The 23,836-nt window shown below is 45.4% G+C and overlaps 1 protein-coding gene across 1 annotated transcript in view; it reads left to right on the top strand.

Moving 5' to 3' along the window:
• Positions 1-23,836, top strand: part of ltbp1 (latent transforming growth factor beta binding protein 1) — a 580,062-nt gene that overhangs the window by 230,764 nt on the left and 325,462 nt on the right. The window contains 1 exon segment of the mRNA XM_085980097.1: positions 11,797-11,964. Within this exon segment, the coding sequence (XP_085836223.1) occupies positions 11,797-11,964 (168 nt within the window).

Below are 23,836 nucleotides of genomic sequence, written 5' to 3'. Positions count from 1 at the left end.
CAGGAGATTGAGGTTTATAAGGGTAACAGATAATATAGGCATGTGTGACTACGTGGAATATAGAAATGACTCCTGCTACTGGTGGCTATGTTGTTGCCTGTGTATTACATTTTTATTCCATCATTGGAGTGGCAACATGGTGCTGCACCAGTATGGGAAACAGATGTGGAATGCTTCTGTAGATTGGCGATTGACAGCTTTTTTATACTTCCTGACATTCCATGAAAGTAGCCATCTACATTAGCAGTGAGGTCTGTGACATCAGGCAGAGTAGATGACTCATGAACAGCTGTCCTTGGGTGTGAGCCATTTTGTTACTGTGCCCACATCAAAGTGCATTCATGTGATAAATACACGACACCATATGTGCAGCAAGCTCGCTATTCATAGTGTAATCGCCGTGGTGGATCAAATTTGAGAGAGGGATCATCTTCAAAGAATGGGAAATGCTCGGTTGAGGCTGAGAAGGCTGCCCAACATATATATTGGTAATTTCTACATCTACAGTTCAAACTGTAATCACTCAAACGCCTTCCTGGAAGCAGTCAAATCTCTGATATTTTTACTGTCCTCAAATTCAGTCTCCAGTTTACACACAAACTGTATTCTAAGCCAACCCCTCACACATCTGGCGACACTATGCATTATGACCACAACATACTGTTTAAAAACAAAGTTTGTTGTAGTGTATTTCATAATTAATTAGAAGTGTTATTGTCAACACCAATTCATTTGTTCAGTTTTTATGAAACTTGAACATATTGGTCTATTATGGGTAATTATTAATAAATCATACTACACTTCAAAAAGTACCTCATTGGCTGTAAAGCGCTTTGGGACGTCCAGTGGTCGTGAAAGATGCTATATAAATGCAAGTCTTTCTGTCTTTTTCATACTAATTAGGTTTAATTTACATACTAATTTCATGGATAAATCCGTTTAACTGGAAAATACCTTTCCTTACAAACACAAAACGTTAAATGGTTCTCTTTGTGAAAAGTAGCATTTTTTGTATATTATTAGAAATAAGCTGAATTTGTGTTGAGATGCCAGCTAGGTTTATTAGATCAAATGCTTTCGAAAACATGGTCAGTTTAGATATTAAGTCATTATGAATCACAATAGGCTAATTAATTAATGGGATGAAATCGTGCTGTGTGATGTTAGCCTATGAAAAGCAGAATGCAATTGCTTTGCTTGCTATTTTAAATGAGGTGTTGGCCCATTTATTTTCATTGAACATAAGAACATAAGAAATAGGAGCAGGAGTCGGCCATTTGGCCCTTCGAGCCTGTTCCACCATTCAACAAGATCATGGCTGATCTTCTACCTCAACTCCACCTTCCCGCACTATCCCCATATCCCTTAATTCCCTTAGTTCCCAAAAATCTATCGACCTCGGTCTTGAATATACTCAACGACTGAGCATCCACAGCCCTCTGGGGTAGAGAATTCCAAAGATTCACAACCCTTTAAGTGAAGAAATTTCTCCTCATCAGTCCTCAATGGCCGACCCCTTATTGAGTGACTGTGAACCCCGTGTTCTAGATTCCCCAGCCAGGGGAAACGTTTCCCCAGTATTAACCCTATCAAGCCCCTTAAAAATTGACTATGTTTCATAGAAACATAGAAGATAGGAGCAGGAGTAGGCCATTCGGCCCCTCGAGCCTGCTCCGCCATTCAATGAGATCATGGCTGATCATCCAAATTCAGTACCCTGTCCCTGCCTTCTCCCCATATCACTTGATCCCTTTAGCCTTAAGAAATATATCCAACTCTTTTTTGAATATATTTAATGAACTGGCCTCCACTGCCCTCTGTGGCAGAGAACTCCACAGGTTCACCACTCTCTGGGTGAAGAAATCCCTCCTCATTTCAGTCCTAAATGGCTTACCCCTTATCCTTAGACTATGACCCCTGGTTCTGGACTCCCCGGCCATCAGAAACATCCTTCCTGCATCTAGTCTGTCCAGGCCTGACAGAATATTATAGGTTTCGATGAGATCCCCTCTCAATCTTCTAAACTCCAGTGAGTATAAGTCCAATCGACACAATCTCTCCTCATACGTCATTCCTCTATTTAACCAAGTTTTCACTAGACTGGTTCCTGGGATGAGGGGATTGCCCTATGAGGAGAGATTGAGTAATGAGATCACCTCTCATTCTTCTAAACTCTAAGGAATACAGGCCTAGTCTACTCAATCTCTCCTCATAGGGCAATCCCCTCATCCCAGGAACCAGTCTAGTGAAAACTTGGTTAAATAGAGGAAAAAGGAAGCGCGAAGCATTTCTATGTTGCTATCACCTCCTGTCGCCTATTAACGAATGTACATAACTAAAGCGGAAAGGATGGCTCAATATTGAAAGAGATTGTTAGTCTTACTGGTGCCTCTGTGTCTCTTATAAAACAGTTCACATTGGAGCAGTGCTGGAGATATTTCATATAACATGAAGAAAACCTTATTGATGTTGGTGGGACCTCGCTGTGTGCAAATTAGCTGCCACCTTTTCTACATTACCACAGTAACTACACTGCAAAAGTAATTAATTGGTTGTAAATCGCATTGGGACGTCCTGGAAGGCGCAAGTCTCTCTTTCTTTCAGCCCATAATGTATATTACAAAAAAAATGATAGATAGCAGAGAGTAGGAGTGAGCCTGTAATTTAATCCTTGGGTTTAGAGGATGCTGATGAATCACTCAAATTTTGTTCTTGTGGTATATGATGTAATCTGAATCCCGAAAGTAAATTGCAGCCTTATTTACCCAATCCCAACCATCCATGGCCCTGTATTTAATGTTCTTTTCAACATCACAAGACAGAATATCCTTTAATGACCATCACTACAAATCAGTGAGATAATGTATGCTGTCAGCTACTGCCAATGAAAACAAATCTTAATAGTGGAACATAGAGCCCACACTAAAATGAAACATTATATATTTGTTTTTAAAAAGCGACAGTTGGCAAGGTGCAAGATACAGAGCTGTAATCTAATCATGGGCTCAACTATTATAAAATGCTTAGTCTTCAATTTAGTTGTTTATGACTTCATCTGATTCCCTTGATTCAATTACAACTTTACAATTCACTCCCAGCCATCCAATATTTTCTATGTGGCTTTCAGGTAGTCATTTAGATTGGGGAGTTTCAACAATGATACATGTACACAGAACCTCGGGGATTTCTACGAGCTAGTGTCTGTCTTTCTATCATAAATGCTTAAGAACATAAGAAATAGGAGCAGGAGTAGGCCTTATGGCCCCTCGAGCCTGCTCCACCATTCAATAAGATCATTGCTGATCATCGATCTCAACTCCACTTTCCCGCCAGATCCCCATATCCCTCGATTCCCTTAGAGTCCAAAAATCTATCAATCTCAGCCTTGAATATACTCAAGGACTGAGCACCCACAGCTCTATGGGGTAGAGAATTCCAAAGATTCACAATCCTCTGAGTGAAGAAATTCCTCCTCATCTCGGTCTTAAATGGCCGGCCCCTTATCCTGAGACTATGCCCCCTTAGTTCTAGACACTCCAGCCAGAGGAAACAACCTCTCAGCATCTACCCTGTCAAGCCCTCTCTGAATGTGTTATGTTTCAATGAGATCACCTCTCATTCTTCTAAACTCCAGAGAGTATAGGCTCATTCTACACAATCTCTCCTCATAGGACAACCCTCTCATCCCAGGGATCAGTCTAGTGAACCTTCGTTGCACTGCCTCCAAGGCAAGTATATCCTTCCTTAGATAAGGAGACCAAAACTATGCACAGTACTCCAATAAAATAAAAATGCTTCTTCAATGTCGCCTCAGGTTCTTCATGACATAAACTAAATTGATATCCGTTCTTAGTGAATCATAAAGTAAGGACTTAAAGCATGGAACTGAAGTGAGGCATTCAACCTGTTCCTTCCACTGACCATATACGAGAAATTCCAGAGCCCATTTGTCTCATCAAGCCCACTTCATTCAGAGTCCACTGTACAGTATATTGCATCATGTCCCCTCTTCCAACATCACTAGTTGATCCCCTATTTTAAGGAACACTCAGTTCCTATGCCTCGGCCACAGAATGACATAGAATTTACAGCACAGAAGCAGGCCATTCGGCCCAACTGGTCCGTGCTCCACTTCAGCCTCCTCCCACCCCTCTTCATCTAACCCTATCAGCATAACCTCCTTTTCCTTTCTCCCTCGTGCGTTTATCTAGCTTCCCCTTAAATCTATCCCTGAGCTACTTGTGGTACAGGAAACTCTCGATTTACCGGCACCGGAAATCTCTGTTAACCGGCAAAATTCAGGAGTAGGTTCAGGTAAGTTTTAATTCATATTAGTGGCCGTTCCTGGATCTTGTGGTCGGGTTCCTGCACCTGTTGCTAAGCAACAGGGACGCTTGGATCTTGTGGCCGGTTCCTGCACCTGTTGCTAAGCAACAGGGACGCTTGGATCTTGTGGCCGGAGTTCCTGCACCTGTTGCTAAGCAACAGGGAAGCCTGGATTTGTTGCTGTGTACGGAGCTCTCGTACCTTTTATTATACCTCTCTGTAATCCGGACTTTGATAAACCGGCACCACGCCGGTCCCGTTGGTGCCGGATAAAAAAGAGTTTCCTGTAGTACATTCCACATTCTAACCATTCTCTGGGTAAAAGACGTTTCTCCTGAATTCCCTATTGGATTTATTAGTGACTATCTTATATTTATGGCCCCTAGTTTTGGCCTCCCCAACAAGTGGAAACATCTTCTCTACGTTTACCCTATCAAACCCTTTCACAATCTTAAAGATGTAGGAGCAGGAGTAGGCCAGTTGGCCCCTCGAGCCTGCTCCGCCATTCAATAAGATCATGGCTGATCTAATCTTGGCCTCAACTCCACTTCCCTGCCCGCTTCCCATAACCCTTGACTCCCTTATCATTCAAAAATCTGTCTATCTCCACCTTAAATATATTCAATGACCCAGCCTCCACAGCTCTCTGGGGAAGAGAATTCCAAAGATTCACGACCCTCTGAGAGAAGAAATTCCTCCTCATTTCCGATTTAAAAGGGTTTCCCCTTATTCTGAAACTATGCCCCCTAGTTCTTGATTCCCCCACAAGGGGAAACATCCTCTCTGCATCTACCCTGTCGAGCCCCTTCAGAATCTTATATGTTTCAATAAGATCCCCTCTCATTCTTCTAAACTCCAATGAGTAAAGGCCCAACCTGCTCAACCTCAGTCATCTCTTTTGTAGAGAAAAAAGCCCCAGCCTGTTCAGTCTTTCCCGATAAGAAAGATTTCATGTCCCATGGAAAGAAAATCAGGCAGTAGTATTAATATCTCTCTAACCCTCAATTTCCCTCCTTGACAATATTTGATCTTTTTAAAAGGTGTCAATCTGAGAAAAGGTTCAATGCATTTCTCCCTGATGCTCCAAAGAATAAATCAAATAAAATTGCATGATACGTATCTAACCTTATCCCATGCTATGCATCCTTGACCAGTTGCCCACCTCGGCACAACAGTTCCATGCTTTCAGCAGCTCGGGACCCATCAGGTTTCGCAAAGTGGTAACTTTTAGTGACTATTTTATAGCTTCCCACCACGTAGTCGTTACATCACCAAGACTGCTTCCTTCCACCTCCGTAACGTCTCTGCCCCGCCTCAGCTCATCTGCTGAAACACTCATCCATGCCTTTGTTACTTCTAGACTCGACTATTCCAACGCACTCCTGGCCGGCCTCCCTTCTTCCACCCTCCATAAACTGGAGCTCATCCAAAACTCTGCTGCCCGTATCCTAACTCGCACCAAGTCCCGTTCACCCATCACCCCTGTGACCTACATTGGCTCCCAGTCCAGCAACACATCGATATTAATATTTTTATCCTGGTTTTCAAATCCCTCCCTATCTCTGTAACCTCCTTCAGCACTACAACCCTCTGAGATCTCTGTGCTCCTCCAATTCTGGCCTCTTGCGCATCCCCGATTTTAATCACTCCACCATTGGCGGCCGTGCCTTCAGCTGCCTAGGCCCTTAGCTCTAGAATTCCCTCCCTTATCCTCTCCATCTCTGCCTCTCTCTCCTCCTTTAAGACGCTCCTTAAAACCTACCTCTTTGATCAAGCATTTGTTCATCTGCCCTAATATCGCTTTATGTGGCTCGGTGTCAAACTTTGTTTGATAACACGCCTGTGAAGCTCCTTGGGATGTTTTATTACGTTAAAGGCACTTATAGAAATGCAAGTTGACGTAAGAAAACTACTAGGCATTTGGTCTGAGTATTAAACAAGGTTTAACACTAAATAACACCACTATATACAAAGTCCCATAACCATATCAGAAATCACTTAAAACTTCAAGTAAACTACTTTTAACCAGAACCCAAAACTACTTCAACAAAACAAGTAAATACCAGTTCTACGCCAGTCCTATTGGCACTCTAATAACTCCTCATTTTCACTTGATCAGCTGTTTTTCAACATGGAGATCTCATTGTGTCCTTCACTAGTTCCTGTTAAAGAATGTCCTGAGCAAGCTGGGCCCATGCCCGAGTATTTATACTCTCCCTGGACAGCGCCACCAGCAGGCCGCCCAGTATTACTTGATAAGTCATTTCCACATGAATGACAAGATTCATGTCACAAGTTTTTGTTGTTGTAAGTTGTGTGTTCAAATCTTTACCTGTGGTATAAACAGAATGCACCCTGGGCTCATAGAGTTTATTCCACTTCTGAGCAAGACCTTCACCAATTACCTCAGGACCTTGACGTCAGCCCCCTCGTTTATGGAACAAACTGAAGCTTTCAGCGTCTGCTCTGCGTTCCCCCATTCATTAGTTTGGAATGTACAGTGCACCAAGCTCCCTTTGTAGTGTTTTGTTCCGAAAGTCCTAGGCCCGCCCCATTTAATGCTTGCTTGCTGAAAACTAGAGCCTCGGGGGAAATAAGTGGCAGACATACAAATGCACTTGGAAGGAAATGAAGAAAGGGTTATTGAAAGTTGTGGCAGTACCAGTGGGCCGACAAGAAACACTTACTGTTAATATGCATAGCAATTAGAGAAGAACAGCTGATTCTCTAATCACTTATTAGATCACGGACAGTACTCTGTATGTTTTGTGCTGATTCTTGGCTGCTGCTATATTTTTAATTGCTTAAACCTCGTGATAACTCTGGGTAGTTCAGAAGCGGGGATTGTTATCTTACATCTACGAAACTATCAGCAACTTTCCATGAGTTACTGATATGTTTATAGAGCTAAAGAGGCCTAATGACCATTAAAGAGGGTTGTTTATTTAAATGTAATGGGTTGCTTTTTTGCGCAGTTAAGAGTTGTATGGAGAACCCTCTCTTCACTTTGTGGGGCCAGGGAGAGCAAGAGTGCTTCTCCGGGCTCCACGAGGAATGCTTAGGCCTCCCCCTCCCTTCCCAAATGTGAGACTCCCGCGGGATGGTCCCCGAAGCCAATCCTGCCGCCTACTGGGTACGGTTGGGCGGCCCTGGATTGTGTGATTTTCCCCCCCCTGACCTCTCCCGCCGACTTCCTGCCTGGAATGGGAGGGGACTGGGCTGGCGGGATTAAATTGAGGCCTGGGAGTTCAAACGTCCCGGGCCTGATTTCTGGGGCAGAGGGTGAGTTTCCAAACTCGCCTCACTACTCATCTGCCCAAATCCCACCTGGAGTGGGCTTGAACCCCTGGCCTCTTGACTCAGGCAAAGGTGTGAGTCCATTGTTCCAGTTTACATAGAGACGGCTGCACTTTGTTGCTTGAGATTTTCCATGTGCTGTAAGTGAGAAAAATCAGATGTTCAGTGGAGCCATATGGAGCTTGTTTTTTTAAATTAATTTTACATATCTTTTATATTATTCTGCACCGATGGTCTTCAATAGAAAAAAAAACTTGCATTTCTATAGCGCCTTTCACGACCTCAGGACGTCCCAAAGTGCTTTACAGCCAATGAAGTACTTTTTGAAGAGCAGTCACTGTTGTAATGTAGGAAACACGGCAGCCAACTTGCACACAGCAAGATCCCACAAACAGCAATGTGATCATGACCAGATAATCTGATTTAGTGATGTTGATTTAGGATGTATCTCATGCCTATATTTCAGTCTGGTCAACTTACTTGCTTCTTGCCATTTAAATGTCAGACAAATTAAAAATTTGTGCTCACAAACCGTGCACATTGAATTCAAAATGGTTCTGAATTGTCTCAACAGCAACTTACATGTATATAACACCACAGAAAATATCTAAAGTCACTTCACAAAGGCACGATCAGAAAAAAAAAATTGGATGCGGAGATGCCAGTTGAAAGTGAGGCCGTGGGGGGTGGCGGGGGGAAGCCTCGGAGAAGCTTTGGCTTGGTGGGCAAGGAGAAGAGGGAAGATGAAGATGAGGCAGATGAATGGACGGTCTTAATTTTAGGGACAGAGAGACCCACCAGCTCTTGACACTTGTTGTTGGAGGTGGTGGCGAAGGAGGTAGGGCAGCGGGGTTTGAGGAGATGGTTGGTAGTGGAGAAAAGAAGCCTTTGCCCCCCCAGTTGACCTTGGCGTAGTGAGGACTTGTCACTGGTGCTTACGTTTGTAACTTAATAAAGGCATTAAAAATGATGACATTTGCAAGCAAAATGATTAAACTTACTACATTAGAATTTTCTTTGCTACAGCACATCTCTACAGACATTCCAATCAGAGGTCTGTGCCTGTGTTATGTCATGTGGCCATGGTGTAAGCTGGTCCAGTATGGTGGGGGCCAATATTTGAGAGACTGATCAAGTTTTGTTTGTGCCAGAGGAACCGAGTGCTAACATTCCAGTTTCTGAAGCCATCGGCAGTTGTATAAAATGATATGTGGCTCACGTACTAAGTGCCACAGTATGATATGTGTACTACTGGTCAGCTTAACTCTACACAGTGTACGTACGTGTCTTTTAGACTCAGCTGCTTCTGCAGTGAAATTGCTGCTGCACCTGTTTTCTTTCAAACTCACCGACCTAGAAAGAAAGAACTTGCATTTATATAGTGCAATTCACATCCTCCGGACGTCCTAAAGCGCTTCACAGCCAAAGAAGTACTTTTGAGGTGTAGCCACTGTGTGGGGAATTGCAGCAGCCAATTTGCACACAGCACGGCCCCACAAACAGCAATGAGATAAATGACCAGACAATCTGATTTAGTGACGTTGCTTATGAGAACACTGGGGAGAACTCCCCTGCTCTTCCTTGAATAGTCCCAAGGGATGCCTAACATCCACCTGAGAGGGCAGACAGGGTTTAATGTCACAACCAAAAGACGGCACTTCCGACAGCGCAGCACTCCCTCAGTACTGCATTGAAATGTCAGCCTAGATTGTGTGCTCAAGTCTGTGGAGTGGGTCTTGAACCGGACTCCATCTGACTCTCGGGAGAGTGCCTGCACTCAGCCAACGCTACATCAGTTCAAGGTGTTAACTCAAGGCACCAATCGACAAGTGACTCACTCAAACATCACAATGTAAATTGTACTAATCTACATGGCTGAAAATTTGTTATGTTCCATCAGAGTTTCAATGGGTAATTTTCCAACTTTGCCCTCCCAGGCTTGAGCGCATATTGAAAATTTGGATGTGCGCTGCGCGTGAGTATCTGTCAATTTGAGCTGATGGTCAGAAAGTTGCCCACTGTGTTCTCAAATTTCCAACATGTGATGCTGTGGGTGAGCGTACCCGCTGGGCATGAAAAGTCAGAAAGTTACCCTTATAATTTACCCTAATGTCTGAGATCCAGTCTCTACTAAACATACAGAGCTCGGTACCTCTCGCCTCTGAGTCAGAAGGTTGTGGGTTCAAGTCCCACTCCAGGGACTTGCGCACATAAATCTAGGCTGACACTCCAGTGCAGTGCTGAGGGAGTGCTGCACTGTTGGAGGGGCTGTCTTTCGGATGAGATGTTAAACCGAGGCCCCATCTGCGCTCTCAGGTGGACGTAAAAGATCCCATGGCACTTTTTCGAAGAAGAGCCGGGGAGTTATCTCCAGTGTCCTGGCCAATATTTATCCCTCACTCCACATAACAAAAACAGATTATCTGGTCATTATCACATTGCTGTTTGTGGGAGCTTGCTGTGCGCAAATTGGCTACTGCGTTTCCCACATTACAACAGTGACTACACTGCAAAAGTATTTCATTGGCTGTAAAGCGCTTTGAGACGTTCTGTGGTCGTGAAAGGCGCTATATAAATGCAAGTCTTTTGCTCTCTATTAGTGTGTAAACAGTGGGGAGTGTAGGGACTGTTCCCATAAAATCACAACTGGTACTACGTGCAAAGCACAGCGATGCTGCAAGGTTACTTTTGAAGAGCATTCTTATCCAGCAGCTTGATTTTGTAAGACAACTTACTAGGTGAGTGGATAGAGAGCACAATGATGGGATCAGAGCCACACTGACAGCGCTGTGTTCGGTTGGCCTCTCTGTAGGTGTAATTACACCCTCCTTCCAGTGTTGGTGCTGTAGCGCCTCAGTTTTTGCATCTCCCAGCTCCCCAGCCTGCACTGCAGAGAGACTCCAGTTCTACCAAGCCACAGACAATTTGTTAGTAATATTAAAAGTCTCATGTCTAATGTGTACTTCCTCGAAGTCTAACACTTTTTCCATCACACCTTTCTGAAACAGTGTACCCTCCAGTTCCCCGTGAGCCATTGCATGGGGCATCCACTAAAACACACACACACACACACACACACACACACACACACACACCGTGCTTCTGTGCTCTGGTAGGCCCTTCAGTCGGCCCTGTTTTCAGAATTGGCTTCCAATGGACTCAGAGGAAAGAGGAGGCACTGGACTGTATAGAAATGTAGGGAAGCAAAATGCAGAGATAGCTTTAGGTGTTGCCTCCCCCCGCCTTCACCCAACAGCTAAGGTTAAGTGTAAAAGTACCTGGGGAGAAAAGACGTTTATCCTTTTGGGCTAAAAGAACACAAGTGACACATATGAATTGGGCAATGTTGCACGTTAAAATGCAACAAAAAACAGGAAATTGAAGTAGTTTGCATAAGACATACGTTGATTCACACACTGTTTCAAGTCTGCCCTTTCCTGGAAATACTGTACTTTGTCCTGCTCCAGAGTAATTTATAAAGCTGAATTTTAAGCTCGATGGTGAATCACCTTGAACAGTTTGCACTTATTTTACTCCTGGCTTGCAAGCAATTGCTGGCCTCAGTCTGAATGTATAACTTGAGGAGCTGTAGGGAGAGGTTTTGCCAAGAAGCTGTGAAATGGCCCAAGCAGCTGCATCATGGAGTTTGATAGGTTTGGGCCGGAGTGCCAGATATTTGAGACAGATGTTTTCAGACGTGCGGCATGCCTAAAACATTTCCAGGGGTTAGCTGCAAATGACTTAATATCGACAAGAGCAAAGCAGCAGGAATATGCGGGTGAAAACAAATGTTTATTCACCCTTAGGTGCACAGCCGTTCTTTTCACGCTGCTTCTGCCTGTCAGGTTTCTGCACTGAAGCTGTCGTGCCCTTTGTCTGAGTCAGAAGAAAGCGCAGCTCTATAATTACTAATCCTCTTCTGCTGCTTTGACTTCAAAAGTTGGTTGGAGTGCATCCCGGAGTTCTGTTTGCCGAGCTTCCTTCTCCCGTTTCAGAGACGCTTCTGGATAGCGGGATAGGCAGCAGTCGTCATTACCTCTTCTTCCCCCCCCCCCCCGCCCCCCACCACCCCTTCCCCTCCACCCCCAGCACTACTATTTTTTTTGCAAGCGAAATCGATGGATATCAAGTTGATCGCTCTGTTTTTCTCCTTCATTGTGCCTCCGCTTGCAGTCGGAAACCACACGGGCCGTATCAAGGTGGTCTTCACGCCCACCATCTGCAAAGTGACGTGCACGAAAGGAAAGTGCCACAACAGCTGCCAACAGGGGAACACCACCACCCTTATTAGTGAAAATGGCCATGCCGCCGACACTCTGACAGCGCAGAACTTCCGTGTGGGTAAGTAGCACAAATAGGTGTCTTGTTAAAAAAAATAAACAAACAAGTGGCAGCATGAGGAAATCTTGTGTCATTGCTTTGGTTAGAGTAATGGTCTTAAAACCTGGACTGTGGGGAATGCGGTGACCTGCTGAGAATATGACATTAGATCTGGGGGCCCAGACATTGCAGTGTTTTTACTGTTAATCGCTGCTCAGATTTAACGTTTCACTCTTACGCTAATTAAAAATTAGGAGAGCGATGGTGTTGCAAACCTGGTTTTTGTTTTTCCCTGCTCTTTTTTTAATCGAATCGATCTTTCATTTTTTAAAGCCTTTGGTATTTCCTCTTCGGCTCGCTTTAGATTATTGCCTCTCTGCCGTTTGGTTCCTCTATGAAATCTTTTGACATTTTTTTCCTAAGTTGAATGTTTGAATGAAACAGTAATTTTGAATTCCTGATGCAGCTGTTTCATGAATTTTAATTGTCCCAGAGCCTCGCTCAACCCAAGTAATTACAGTTGAAGTCACTTTACGTGAAGACTCCAGTTGTCAGCAAAATGATTTTCACGAGTGAAAACCTGGAGGCTGTATAAAGACTGAATCAGCCACTGAGCAAGTGCCCCCTTTGAGCAAACACGTCCATTAAAAATGTTAATTTTGATGGGCTTTTGCTGCATTGCGATCATAATTTGGTTTGCTTGTTTTCTATATTGTCTTTGGTTAAAATAGCCTCACAATCACCGGTGGAAAGGAGGGAATCACAAAGCCTCAACACATTTATAGGGTTTAGATAACATCCTAAATATTGAGAGAATTGTTTATAGCCCTTGTCTGAAGCTCCAAGATGCTGTCATTTATAGGTAAATATGCACAGTTTAGGCAATGCAGTGGTACAGGTAAATACCATCGCTACTAACTACACACCCAAACAGTTCATCCCTCACCTCTGACCTTTTCTTTAAAGATCTTGCTTTTTCAACTTGTGCTCTGGGCTCTATAGCAATGTCTTCGAAGCACCCATGTTGGCAATCCAATATTGCTGTGGTTGATCCGGTCTCATAGAAACTCATGTCAAGGTTTTTGCAGTTTTTTAAAAATACAGGAGTATGATACTTGATGTGAACCTGGGAGGACCCCTGTACCCCTGCCTCTCCCTCCCCCATTATTGCTCTTTATAAATAAGACCAGTAAACAGGTCCCTGTTGTCTGGAGTGAAGGTGCTGAAGGGAAGGCTTCACGTGGCATCACACCTTGTCTGTTCTGCTGCCTTAAGTGGTTGTGTGCAGAGTTCCACAAAGAAGCCTTGTTCGAGAATCATCGAATGATACAGCACAGAAAGAGGCCATTCAGCCCATCGTGCCTGTACTGACTCTTTGAAAGAGCTATCCATTTAGTCCCACTTCCCTGCCCTTTCCCCATGGCTCTGCTAGTTTTTCCCCTTCAAGTATTTATCCAATTCCCTTTTGAAAGTTAATATTGAATCTCATAGCAACTCGCTGCGTAAAAAAAAATTCTCCTCCTCGCTCCTCTGATTCTTTTGCCAATTACATTAAATCTGTGTCCTCTGGTTACCGACCCTCCTGCCACTGGAAACAGCTTCTCCTTATTTACTCTATCAAATTCATTCATGACCTTGAACACCCCTACCAAATCTCCCCTTAAACTTCTCTGCTTCAGTCTCTCCACGTAACTGAAGTCTCTCATCCCTGGTACCATTCTAGTAAATCTCCTCCGCACCCTCTGAGGGGCCTTGCATCCTTCCTAAAGTGTGGTGACCAGAATTGGACACAATATTCCAGCTGGGACCTAACCAGTGATTTAAGGTCATTGGCAAAAGAACCAGAGGTGACATGAAGAAAAAACATTTGACACGGCGAGTTGTTATGATCTGGAATGCACTGCCTGAAAGGGCGGTGGAAGCAGATTTAATAATAACTTTCAAAAGAGAATTGGACAAATACTGGAAGGGAAAAAATTGGCAGGGCTATGGGGAAAGAGCAGGGGGGAGTGGGACTAATTCGACAGCTCTTTCAAAGAGCCAGCACAGGCACGATGGGCCGAACGGTCTCCTTCTGTGCTATATCATTCTGTGATTCTATGATTTATGAAGCGGGGGGGGGGGCTGGTGGACGACAACCTGGATGAAGGAATAGCTGTTTTCCTATCCATTGAGTTATGCGTCCCAATAACAATAACATTAAATATACACAGTATGTGTTACCTCTTGATGTATTTTGCCTTATCTTTGTTGCTGTTCACATTTGGGAAGAACGTTTTAGGCAAACATAAAGGATCTGACCGACCGCCTGTCCCATCTTTCCTCCATATCCTGACTCATTTAGGTGGCTCTAGTGCTGCCTGTGTGAAACTCCCATTTTTATCATTCCTTTTGAGTGGATTTGAAGCTGCACTGAAATTGGGAGCCAAACAAATTAAGTAGTGCAGTAAACCTCGGAAAAAATAAACACCTGGGCACATGTAAGAGCCTGTAAAAAGGAATGCGGCTACGAGAGAGGTGAGCTGTGGAAGAAGCAAAGGCAGATCGGAAACCGCGCACCCATTGCTGTCAAATATGGGGAGAAAATAGACAGAAGGAAAGGGAAAGATTAATATTGTTGATGAAATGAATGTTCGCTTTGCTAGAGGTCAGCTGGTGAGAAATGTTCCCCTAGCATTTTGTGGCTTTTCAGGTGTCATAAGTTCACAGAGGCTACGCAGCAAGAGCAGAATTCAAATCGGGGACAGATGTTGTAGGTGGGGTCAGCTAACTTTTTATGAATTGACTTCACCTTCAGCTTAAAATGGTGAACTTAAACCAGTTGTGAACCTTGGCCTGTATGTGGTCTGGCCTTTAGTCAACCGGCACCAGTAAAAGCAGTGCAGCATTCACCACAGAAAGGCCCCTGGGAGTCAAGTACATGGAAATGAATGGCTCAGTCTTCAAACCAGTTCTCTGAATCCCAAGAAATTCGATTTATGCTGTAAAACGCATGCAGTATGGCGTGCACCAGCTTTCCCTCTAAGCTGCACGGCTGTCTGTGGTCCTGCGCAGCCCGGGACCAGCTTTTCAAATGTGAAGTTTCGCGCATACACGAAACTTTGAATGGGCCATGCAGACTGTTAAAGGGACCGCGAACCCACCCCCCCCCCCCCCAAAAAAAAAATGAGGGGGATCATTGGCATGCACATTCTGAGCCGGAGGTGCACCCTTGGAAATACAAAAAGCCCCTGGCCTAGTTTTCTTTGCTTTGGCATGGAACGGGCGGGGCACGGAATGGGCGGGACGTGAAGCGGGTGGGGTGGGCGGGGCGCGGAATGGGCGGGGCGCGGAATGGGCGGGGCGCGGAATGGGCGGGACGTGAAGCGGGTGGGGTGGGCGGGGCGCGGAATGGGCGGGGCGCGGAACGGGCGAGGTGTGAAACGGGCAGGGTGCGGAACGGGCGGGGCACGGAATGGGCAGGACGTGAAGCGGGTGGGGTGGGCAGGGCGTGAAACGGGCGGGGCGCGGAATGGGCGGGGCGCGGAACGGGCGAGGTGTGAAACGGGCAGGGTGCGGAACGGGCAGGGCATGGAATGGAATGGGCTGCCGATCCCCCACTGCCAGTTGTCGACCTGCGCCGAAAGTGAAAATGACCTCCCCTTGTGTCATTTCTCTTTGGCCAATTAGTGCTGAACTCTGGACAGTTTGTGCTATCGACTCCTATACCCTAGGAATCGGTCAAATCGTTTCCCTTAAGATCCTTCCAGTTGTTAGAGATAACTTCCATCCCGACAGGCATGGGTTTGGTGTTAGGCTCCAGAGGTGAAAGGACATTTGAGATGAAAAAGAAACAAAACCCTGGAAATTTTGAAAAAGGACAGTGTTTTAATTTACTGCACTACCGAGGCCAAAACAAAACAGCTTTGGAAGAAATGTCAATAAGAACATGAGAATTGGGGGCAGGAGTTGGCCATCTGGCCCCTCGAGCCTGCTCAGTCATTCAATAAGATTATGCCTGATTTTCAATCTCAACACCACTGTCCCGCCCGATCTCCATATCCCTCGATTCCTTTAGAGTCCAAAAATCTATCTACCTCCGTCTTGAATATACTCAACGACTCAGCATCCACAGCCCTTTGGGACGGAGAAGCCCAAAAATTCACAACCCTCTGAGTGAAGAGTACTTGCCGATGTAATATTTTAACTATATAGAATTACTGATGGGGATCATGGGAAATGGAAAATAATGACCAGAGATGTAACAGATTGAGCCCAAAGGGTGAGTGAGTGGATTACATTTTTCCCAACATTACGAGTTGGATCATTTTCCATGTCCTATTGACCCCATATTGTCTTGATGCTGTGTATTTGTGTTAATCATAATAAAGTGAGTAAATAATGTTAAAGTGGTTAATAATCACAATGGACATGATCCAAGGACATGCCCCATCAACTGAAAGTAACCCTGTTCCTGTGTGTGGCAAAATAATACCAATTTATCCACTGTTAAAAGTTTGAGCATTTGGGTCAAATATCTTAAAATAGCTTGCAGATGTGGATAGATAGCCCGTCTATATATAAAGTATTAGAACAGTGAGTCACTGTGAAGCTGAATCCAGGACTTTCAACAGGACTTATTTAATACCTGGAGGTAAATTGCATGAGTTGGGTCTCAAATCAAAGCCCAACCTCTGGCGAGGTTGTACTGGATTAGAGGTTAACAACATGCTTCTTAAGGTCTTGTCCAGCGTTTTGGAATTGAGTAATTTCCTTTTGTAAAAACCTCAGATAAAGTGTGTGGAGATCCTTTTAGCTTCTGTTCTTGGTATTTCGGGAACCCCCATGTTGATGGAGGATTCTCCGGTGTGAGGTTTCTGATGCACAGAGCTGGGCTCTGTACCTAGAAACGGAGAACAGCAGATGGTACAAAGGAACTTAGGGAAACGTGCAGCCTGGAAGAGATTATGTACTGGGTGTGAGAAAAGTCCTGCTTTATTCTACAATTTGGCCTCTCCTGTTGTTCTTTACAGCCTCCCACTGTCAACTCAGTCAGATCTGGTCCCTATTTCTTGTCCATCTCAATTTTCTGTTTTTTAAAATAATTCTCACTGCGGACTCACTACTCCAGCTCATTACTAATTACTTTGCTAGATTAATAAATCGTTAGGTTTTTTTTCTTTCCCTTTTGATTATATAATTCTGAAAAATCAATAATGTTTTAAAAATGATCTGAAAATCGTGGCTGGAACATATTTAAAACTGTCCTGTGGTTGTTAAATATTTTGTTAAAGTGCTGTACTTACCCAAGCCCACATTTGTGTACTCTTTGGTTTCGGGTTCTAAGATTTGATGTTCTTCTTGTTTATTGCTTTGACTGACCTCAGTTCTGTGGGCTGTAGTCCCTGGTACTGTGATTGGGAGGAACTCCATCACACAACTCAGGCCGCCCAAACTTGTAAATAGACAAGATATTTTGAGAAGTATCAAGCTGCCACCAAAATGATTAGAATACTAGGGAATCTCCCACCACATTGATCAGGGCCTCAGGAGAGGGACACAGGAAGGGGAGGCTCTTGGCTGGGAGGTTGTTGGCCGTAATATCTGAGAGGGTGGGTGAGAGGTGAAGGGGGTGTTCAGGCTGGAACCTGTCAGCTATAGTATTGGGAAGAAGGCCATGGAAGTTTTCAGTCTGGAAGCTAGTTGCTATAATATCAGGAAGCAAAAAAGCCAAGGCGCCGCGAGTGGGAGCTGGAGCACATGGGATGGGTCTCATGGGGAGAAGGGATTAGAGGTGGAGCTGGAGCACATGGGATGGATCTCATGGGAAGAAGGGATTAGAGCCAGAGTTGGAGCACTTGGGATGGGTCTCATGGGGAGGAGGGACTAGAGCCGGAGCTGGAGCAGTTGGGATGGATTGAGAGGTAGGAAACGGTGGGGGTTCGAGCACTTGGGGCAGGGGAACCTGAGTAAAATCAAATTCTGGGCAAGGTGGGTAAACTGGTGCGGTGGAATTGTTCGTGCAAATGCAATGGTAAACTTTCCCCTACCCCGCACCCCCCCCCCCCCCGCTACCCGATGAGAGTGCGACCATCGAGCCAAGCTGACACTTCGCGCTTGATTCTCCTCTTCGTGGTGATGCTCTGAAGGGTTGGACTTCCACCCGCCTCTTCGACATTGCCACATATATGCCGGCCTCCTGGCACGATTCCCATTGGCAAGGGGGAGCCCACCAGAGGAAAACCCTGGTGGCACCCGAAGAGGCAGCGAGGAGCCTTCAGGGGGCGCAGAAGAGCTCCGGAGACAAAATGGCAAATTTATGTACGAGGGAAGGGAAATCGAGATCAGGGCGGCGAGGTAGAGGTAGGCCTGACCAAAGTTCCTTTTAAGCAGCGCTCTGAAGGTCCTGCGCAGCCGGTGAGCCGGCTTTCAAACAGAAAAACTGCGCACGCACGGAATTTTGAATGACCGTTAAAGGGGCCGCGCGGGCCTAAAAAAAAAGATTAGAGGGAACATTGGCCCTGACCGCCCCATTTTCCTACCGTGCCCACTGTGATTCAGCCCTTGGAAGAAAACCCAGCCCTTTTTGTGGTTGAGCGACTGTAGCATCATCCAGGGGCTTTGTTGTAGCTGGACATTTGGTGCAAGTGAAGGCCATTAAAACACATCAGTACATTACACTTACTGCACTCGGTAGTACGCTGGTTTTCCCACTTCAGCAAGTAACATGCAATCTTTGTCTACTTACTGGAAGCCAGCTGTTGACGGAGGCTCTGTCAGTTCCTGCTGTTGCACTGTTGCTGACACCGTCCTCTTCCAGCATCAAACCTTCTGCTTAGGTGGTCCTCACTGAAAGTGGAGCAGCAAAGTTGGAACGTAGTTTTGGCTGGTCTATGCTACAACTTTTTTTTTTGTTCTGAGAATTTTACAATGCTGTGGGCAGCAATTTGGCAGAAAAGTTCTCGTCCCACCGGGGCATTAAGAGATTGCAAAAGGCCAAAAAGTGTAAATTGTGATCCCACGCCTGTTTATCAGTTTAATTAGATTCCAAGAAGGATTCTTAAGAAGCCCTCAAGCTCATATCAGGGCCAGGGCTATGATGGTTCTCAGCCCTGCCGTGTCAGGAGACCGATAGTTACCCAGTAAATCCCTTGCTCCTCTTAGACAGGGAAATGGGGCCCGCTCTGCAGCGGCATTTACATGTGACGGGGTGGAACATCGCCCTCTGATTTTGTTAAGAGAAGGATGCGCTCAGGGCTTTGCGCTCTAATTTATGAGGACGGACTCAACAGAGTTGAAGATATTTTCATTAAAGGAGATGGAGGGTGGGGGATGGGTGAACGTGCACTTTAAAATGTTGAGAGGTGTGAGCGCAAGATTACCAATCTGCTAATGAACCTAGAAATGAGTGGGAACTTCTTCCGTCTCCTCCCCCTGCCACCAGATATGTGGAACAGGATGTCTTGCTGCAGTTGTACAGGGCCTTGGTGAGACCACACCTTGAGTATTGTGTGCAGTTTTGGTCACCTTATCTGAGGAAGGATGTTCTTGCCATGGAGGGAGTGCAGCGAAGATTCACCAGACTGATACCTGGGATGGCAGGAATGACGTATGAGGAGAGAGTAGGTCGATTGGGCTTATACTCGCTGAAGTTTAGAAGAATGAGAGGGGATCTCATTGAAACTTATAAAATTCTAACAGGACTAGACAGACTAGATGCAGGAAGGATGTTCCCGATGGCCGGTGAGTCCCGAACCAGGGGTCACAGTCTAAGGGTAAGGGGTAAGCCATTTAGGACAGAGATGAGGAGGAATTTCTTCACCCAGAGAGTGGTGAACCTGTGGAATTCTCTATCACAGAAGACAGTTGAGGCCAATTCATTAAATATATTCAAGAAGGAGTTGGATATATTTCTTAAGGCTAAAGGGATCAAGGGATATGGAGAGAAGGCAGAGACAGGGTACTGAATTTGGATGATCAGCCATGATCTCATTGAATGGCGGAGTAGGCTCGAGGGGCCGAATGGCCTACTCCTGCTCCTATCTTCTATGTTTCCCAACTAAGCGCCGAGTGCTCTACACCTTCAACATCCTGGGGGTCACTATTAACCAGAAACTTAACTGGACCAGCCACATAAATACTGTGGCAACAAGAGCAGGTCAGAGGCTGGGTATTCTGCAGCGAGTGTCTCACCTCCTGACTCCCCAAAGCCTTTCCACCATCTACAAGGCACAAGTCAGGAGTGTGATGGAATACTCTCCACTTGCCTGGATGAGTGCAGCTCCAACAACACTCAAGAAGCTCGACACCATCCAAGACAAAGCAGCCTGCTTGATTGGCAACCCATCCACCACCTTAAACATTCACTCCCTCCACCACCAGCGTACCGTGGCTGCAGTGTGTACCATCTGCAAGATGCTCTGCAGAAACTCGCCAAGGCTTCTTCGCCAGCACTTCCCAAACCCGCGACCTCTTCCACCGAGAAGGACAGGGGCACGGGAACACCACCACCTCCAAGTTCCCCTCCAAGTCACACACCATCCTGACTTAGAAGTATATCGCCGATCCTTCATCGTCGCTGGGTCAAAATCCTGGAACTCCCTCCCTAACAGCACACATCCCATAAAAACAAATTTAAATTTTTTTTTAAAAAGGAGCTGTAGAATACCTGCTTTCGAATGCTATTTAAGATTATAGGGGTAAGTAAGGGTAGATATCACCCTTTGGGGAACACAATCTTTCCTGTGTTGCTGAGACCAAGAAGATTACACCTGTGGAAGCAGTGCAAGTTAAGCAGCGGAAGTAGATAGATGGAGATTGCACTGGGGGGGCAGGTAGGACTGTGCTGTAAAAGATTAAATGAGTGCGGTAGAAGCCTTCTCTTGTTCCACTCCACGCATTCTTCAGTTTCTGTTGCTGATTTGCCACTAAAATATAGGCTTTATGCTGTTGAGAAGGATTTAGTTTTGAACCTAAATACAATTATAGTGATGATGAGGGCGTTGATTATAATATGTTATTGAGCACATCCCACTTAAAATGTACTCTGCAAACATTAAATCCTTGTTAAGATATAAGTTTCACTCCCGTCCAATATGCTGTCCTTTTTATTTGTGTATCCACGATTCAGACAACTCACCACTAACCATTAACATCTACTTTTGGCAAAATGCAATTGATCAAACCAGAGCTAAACTGTGGTCGATGCAAGTTTGCTTCTACCTGATAAGTATGCCTGTTTTTAGAATAAAATCACAAAAATGATGGTTACACCCATTTTATTTGTTACTGTTAATTATACACTTTTGAGTAGAGAAATGCTTGGCCCGGATTCCACACTGAACTGCCTGTGTAATTAACGCAACTCACACTTTCATTCCGCAGCCTACCCCCACGTGGCTATTATGTCGCTGTAAACCTCAGCGGTAAATCTTTTGAAATGCCGAGCCTTCAATTACATTGTGACTGAGGTACTGCTGTAGAATTTGTTCCATGCTTTAAAGCCCTTTATGTGCAGGGAAGCGAGATGCAGATTTCAGTCCATTTGCAGGAACATAGAAACATAGAAGATAGGAGCAGGGGTAGGCCATTCGGCCCTTCGAGCCTGCTCTGCCATTCAATGAGATCATGGCTGATCATCCAAATTCAGTACCCCGTTCCTGCTTTCTCCCCATATCCCTTGATCCCTTTAGCCTTAAGAAATATATCCAACTCTTTCTTGAATATATTTAATGAACTGGCCTCCACCGCCCTCTGTGGCAGAGAATTCCACAGGTTCACCACTCTCTGGGTGAAGAAATTCCTCCTCATCGCTGTCCTAAATGGCTTACCCCTTATCCTTAGACTATGACCCCTGGTTCTGGACTCCCCGCCATCGGGAACATCCTTCCTGCATCTAGTCTGTCTAGTCCTGTTAGAATTTTATAGGAAACATAGGAACAGGAGTAGGCCTTTCAGCCCCTTGAGCTTGTTCCACCCATTCAGTTCGATCACGGCTGATCTGTATCTTAACTCCATCTACCCGCCTTGGTTCCGTAACCCTTAATACCCTTGCCTAACAAAAATCGTATCAATCTCAGTTTTGAAATTTTCAATTGACCCCCAGCCTCAACAGCTATTTCGGGGAAGAGAGTTCCAGATTTCCACTCCCCTTTGTGCAAAGAACTGCTTCCTGACATCACCCCTGAACGGCCTAGCTCTGATTTTAAGGTTATGTCCTCCTGTTCTAGACTCCCCCCACCAGAGGAAATCGTTTGTCTCTATCGACCCGATCAACTCTGTTAATCATCTTAAGCACCTCAATTGGATATCCTCAGCTCTAACTTGTACACCTGCCTGTGTAGAGAAAGACGTGCGGAAAACGTGCATTGGTAGTGAGCAGGACATCCATCGTTGTTTGCAAAGGCAATGGTGCTTGATACCAACCAGTGTTAGCGCAGTGATGACTTCCCGCCAGTTTTATTTTAAACAGACAATTCCGTTGCCAAGCGAGGAGATGGTTTTCCCTTTGTTTACCAAGTGCTGCAGCAGAGGTTAATTTTTGCGCAGTGGAAATGCTTTGTGTCGCCACTGGAGCCCTAATTAAAATGAAGCCGCCTTGTGTCCTAGATTATATATTGGACCTGAGGTACTGTGCAAGTGTGTGCAGACTGCCTCGGGATCCAGAGGAAATTCCTTTGTGGATGACTAAGCTTTGGGTGGTTGACAGTTCTTAACATTTATTTTTAAAAAAAAGGTTTTTTTGGAGTAGGTTACAAACAGCGGATTGATTCAGACAGCAGCACCTTATTCTCCCTAAAGATAGTTATTATTACAGGAGCTGGAATGCTTTTCTTTGGATCAGAGATGGTTTTTGCCCATATATGCTTAGAAAAAAAAAGTATAGGAGGTAACCCAAACTATTCTTGGAAAAAAAAACCCCAGATGATTAATTAGTGAGAAAGGGCAAGTTCAATTACTTCATGCACTCCAAAGTTTTTTTTATTTTACTCAATTTCTCTCCCCTTAAATTCCTCTCATAAAAACATAAGAAACCTTGGAATGGGTGAAGGCCATTTGGCCCATTCAGCCCATTCCCTCCAATGTACCGTGCACTACACCATCACAGCCGCCACCTAATCTAATCCAAACAATCTTGAGGAAAGTAATTTGAACCCCCAAACCACTGACATGCTCCAAGTATTCTTGCCGTGTACTGAACAATATACCACAAGTGTTTCCGTAATTTATTTAATCACCGACGCCTAAAGTTATCCGTATAACCTTCGATCTCTTTTCGGAAGGGGAGTGCGACCGGGAGGCTGGAGATGGTGATCGGAGGGGGGCCTGAGGCCGTGATCGGAGGGGGGGGGCGGACGAGGGGGTTGCATTGAGGTTGGAGGGGGAATGAGCACTGGTCGGCAGCAGCCCGTAGTTTTCAAGTGGGGCTGAGAGGAGCACATTCAGATAAGTATCTTTAACAAACGTACCTTAGTTGCTGCCTGCAGTGGTCCCTTGCAGGACTGTTAGGCCGCATATAGACCACATTTCCCTGAATGCAGCCAGCGCTGGCTGCCTCAGGGCAAACTAATATTGCAGAGGGGCCTCACACAGGCATTAGGCCCCTTATTTGAATATGCCAAGGGGCCATGTTAACAGCTGGTCTTCATTTAAAGGGAATGGGAGAGCCGCCCACCCCAAATGGGCGTCCGGAGGCAGCTTCCCAGGTTTGGGCCGCGCAATATTGGACTCATCCGCCCCCCCCTCCGATCACGGCCTCGGGCCCCCCTCCGATCACCATCTCCAGCCTCCTGGTCGCGCTTCCCTTCCGAAAAGGGATCGAAGATTATACGGATAACTTTAGGCGTCGGGGGAGGGGTAGATTGGGGGTGGGAGGGAGCCTGGAGTGACAGCATTCCAAAATATGTTCGTGGGT

This window comes from Somniosus microcephalus, chromosome 3 (assembly GCF_052327205.1).
Source record: "Somniosus microcephalus isolate GS21.2 chromosome 3, FLI_Smic_1.0, whole genome shotgun sequence".
NCBI lineage: Eukaryota > Metazoa > Chordata > Chondrichthyes > Squaliformes > Somniosidae > Somniosus > Somniosus microcephalus.
Note: the sequence above shows the minus strand (reverse complement) of the source record. Positions and strands in the feature narration are given on the sequence as shown.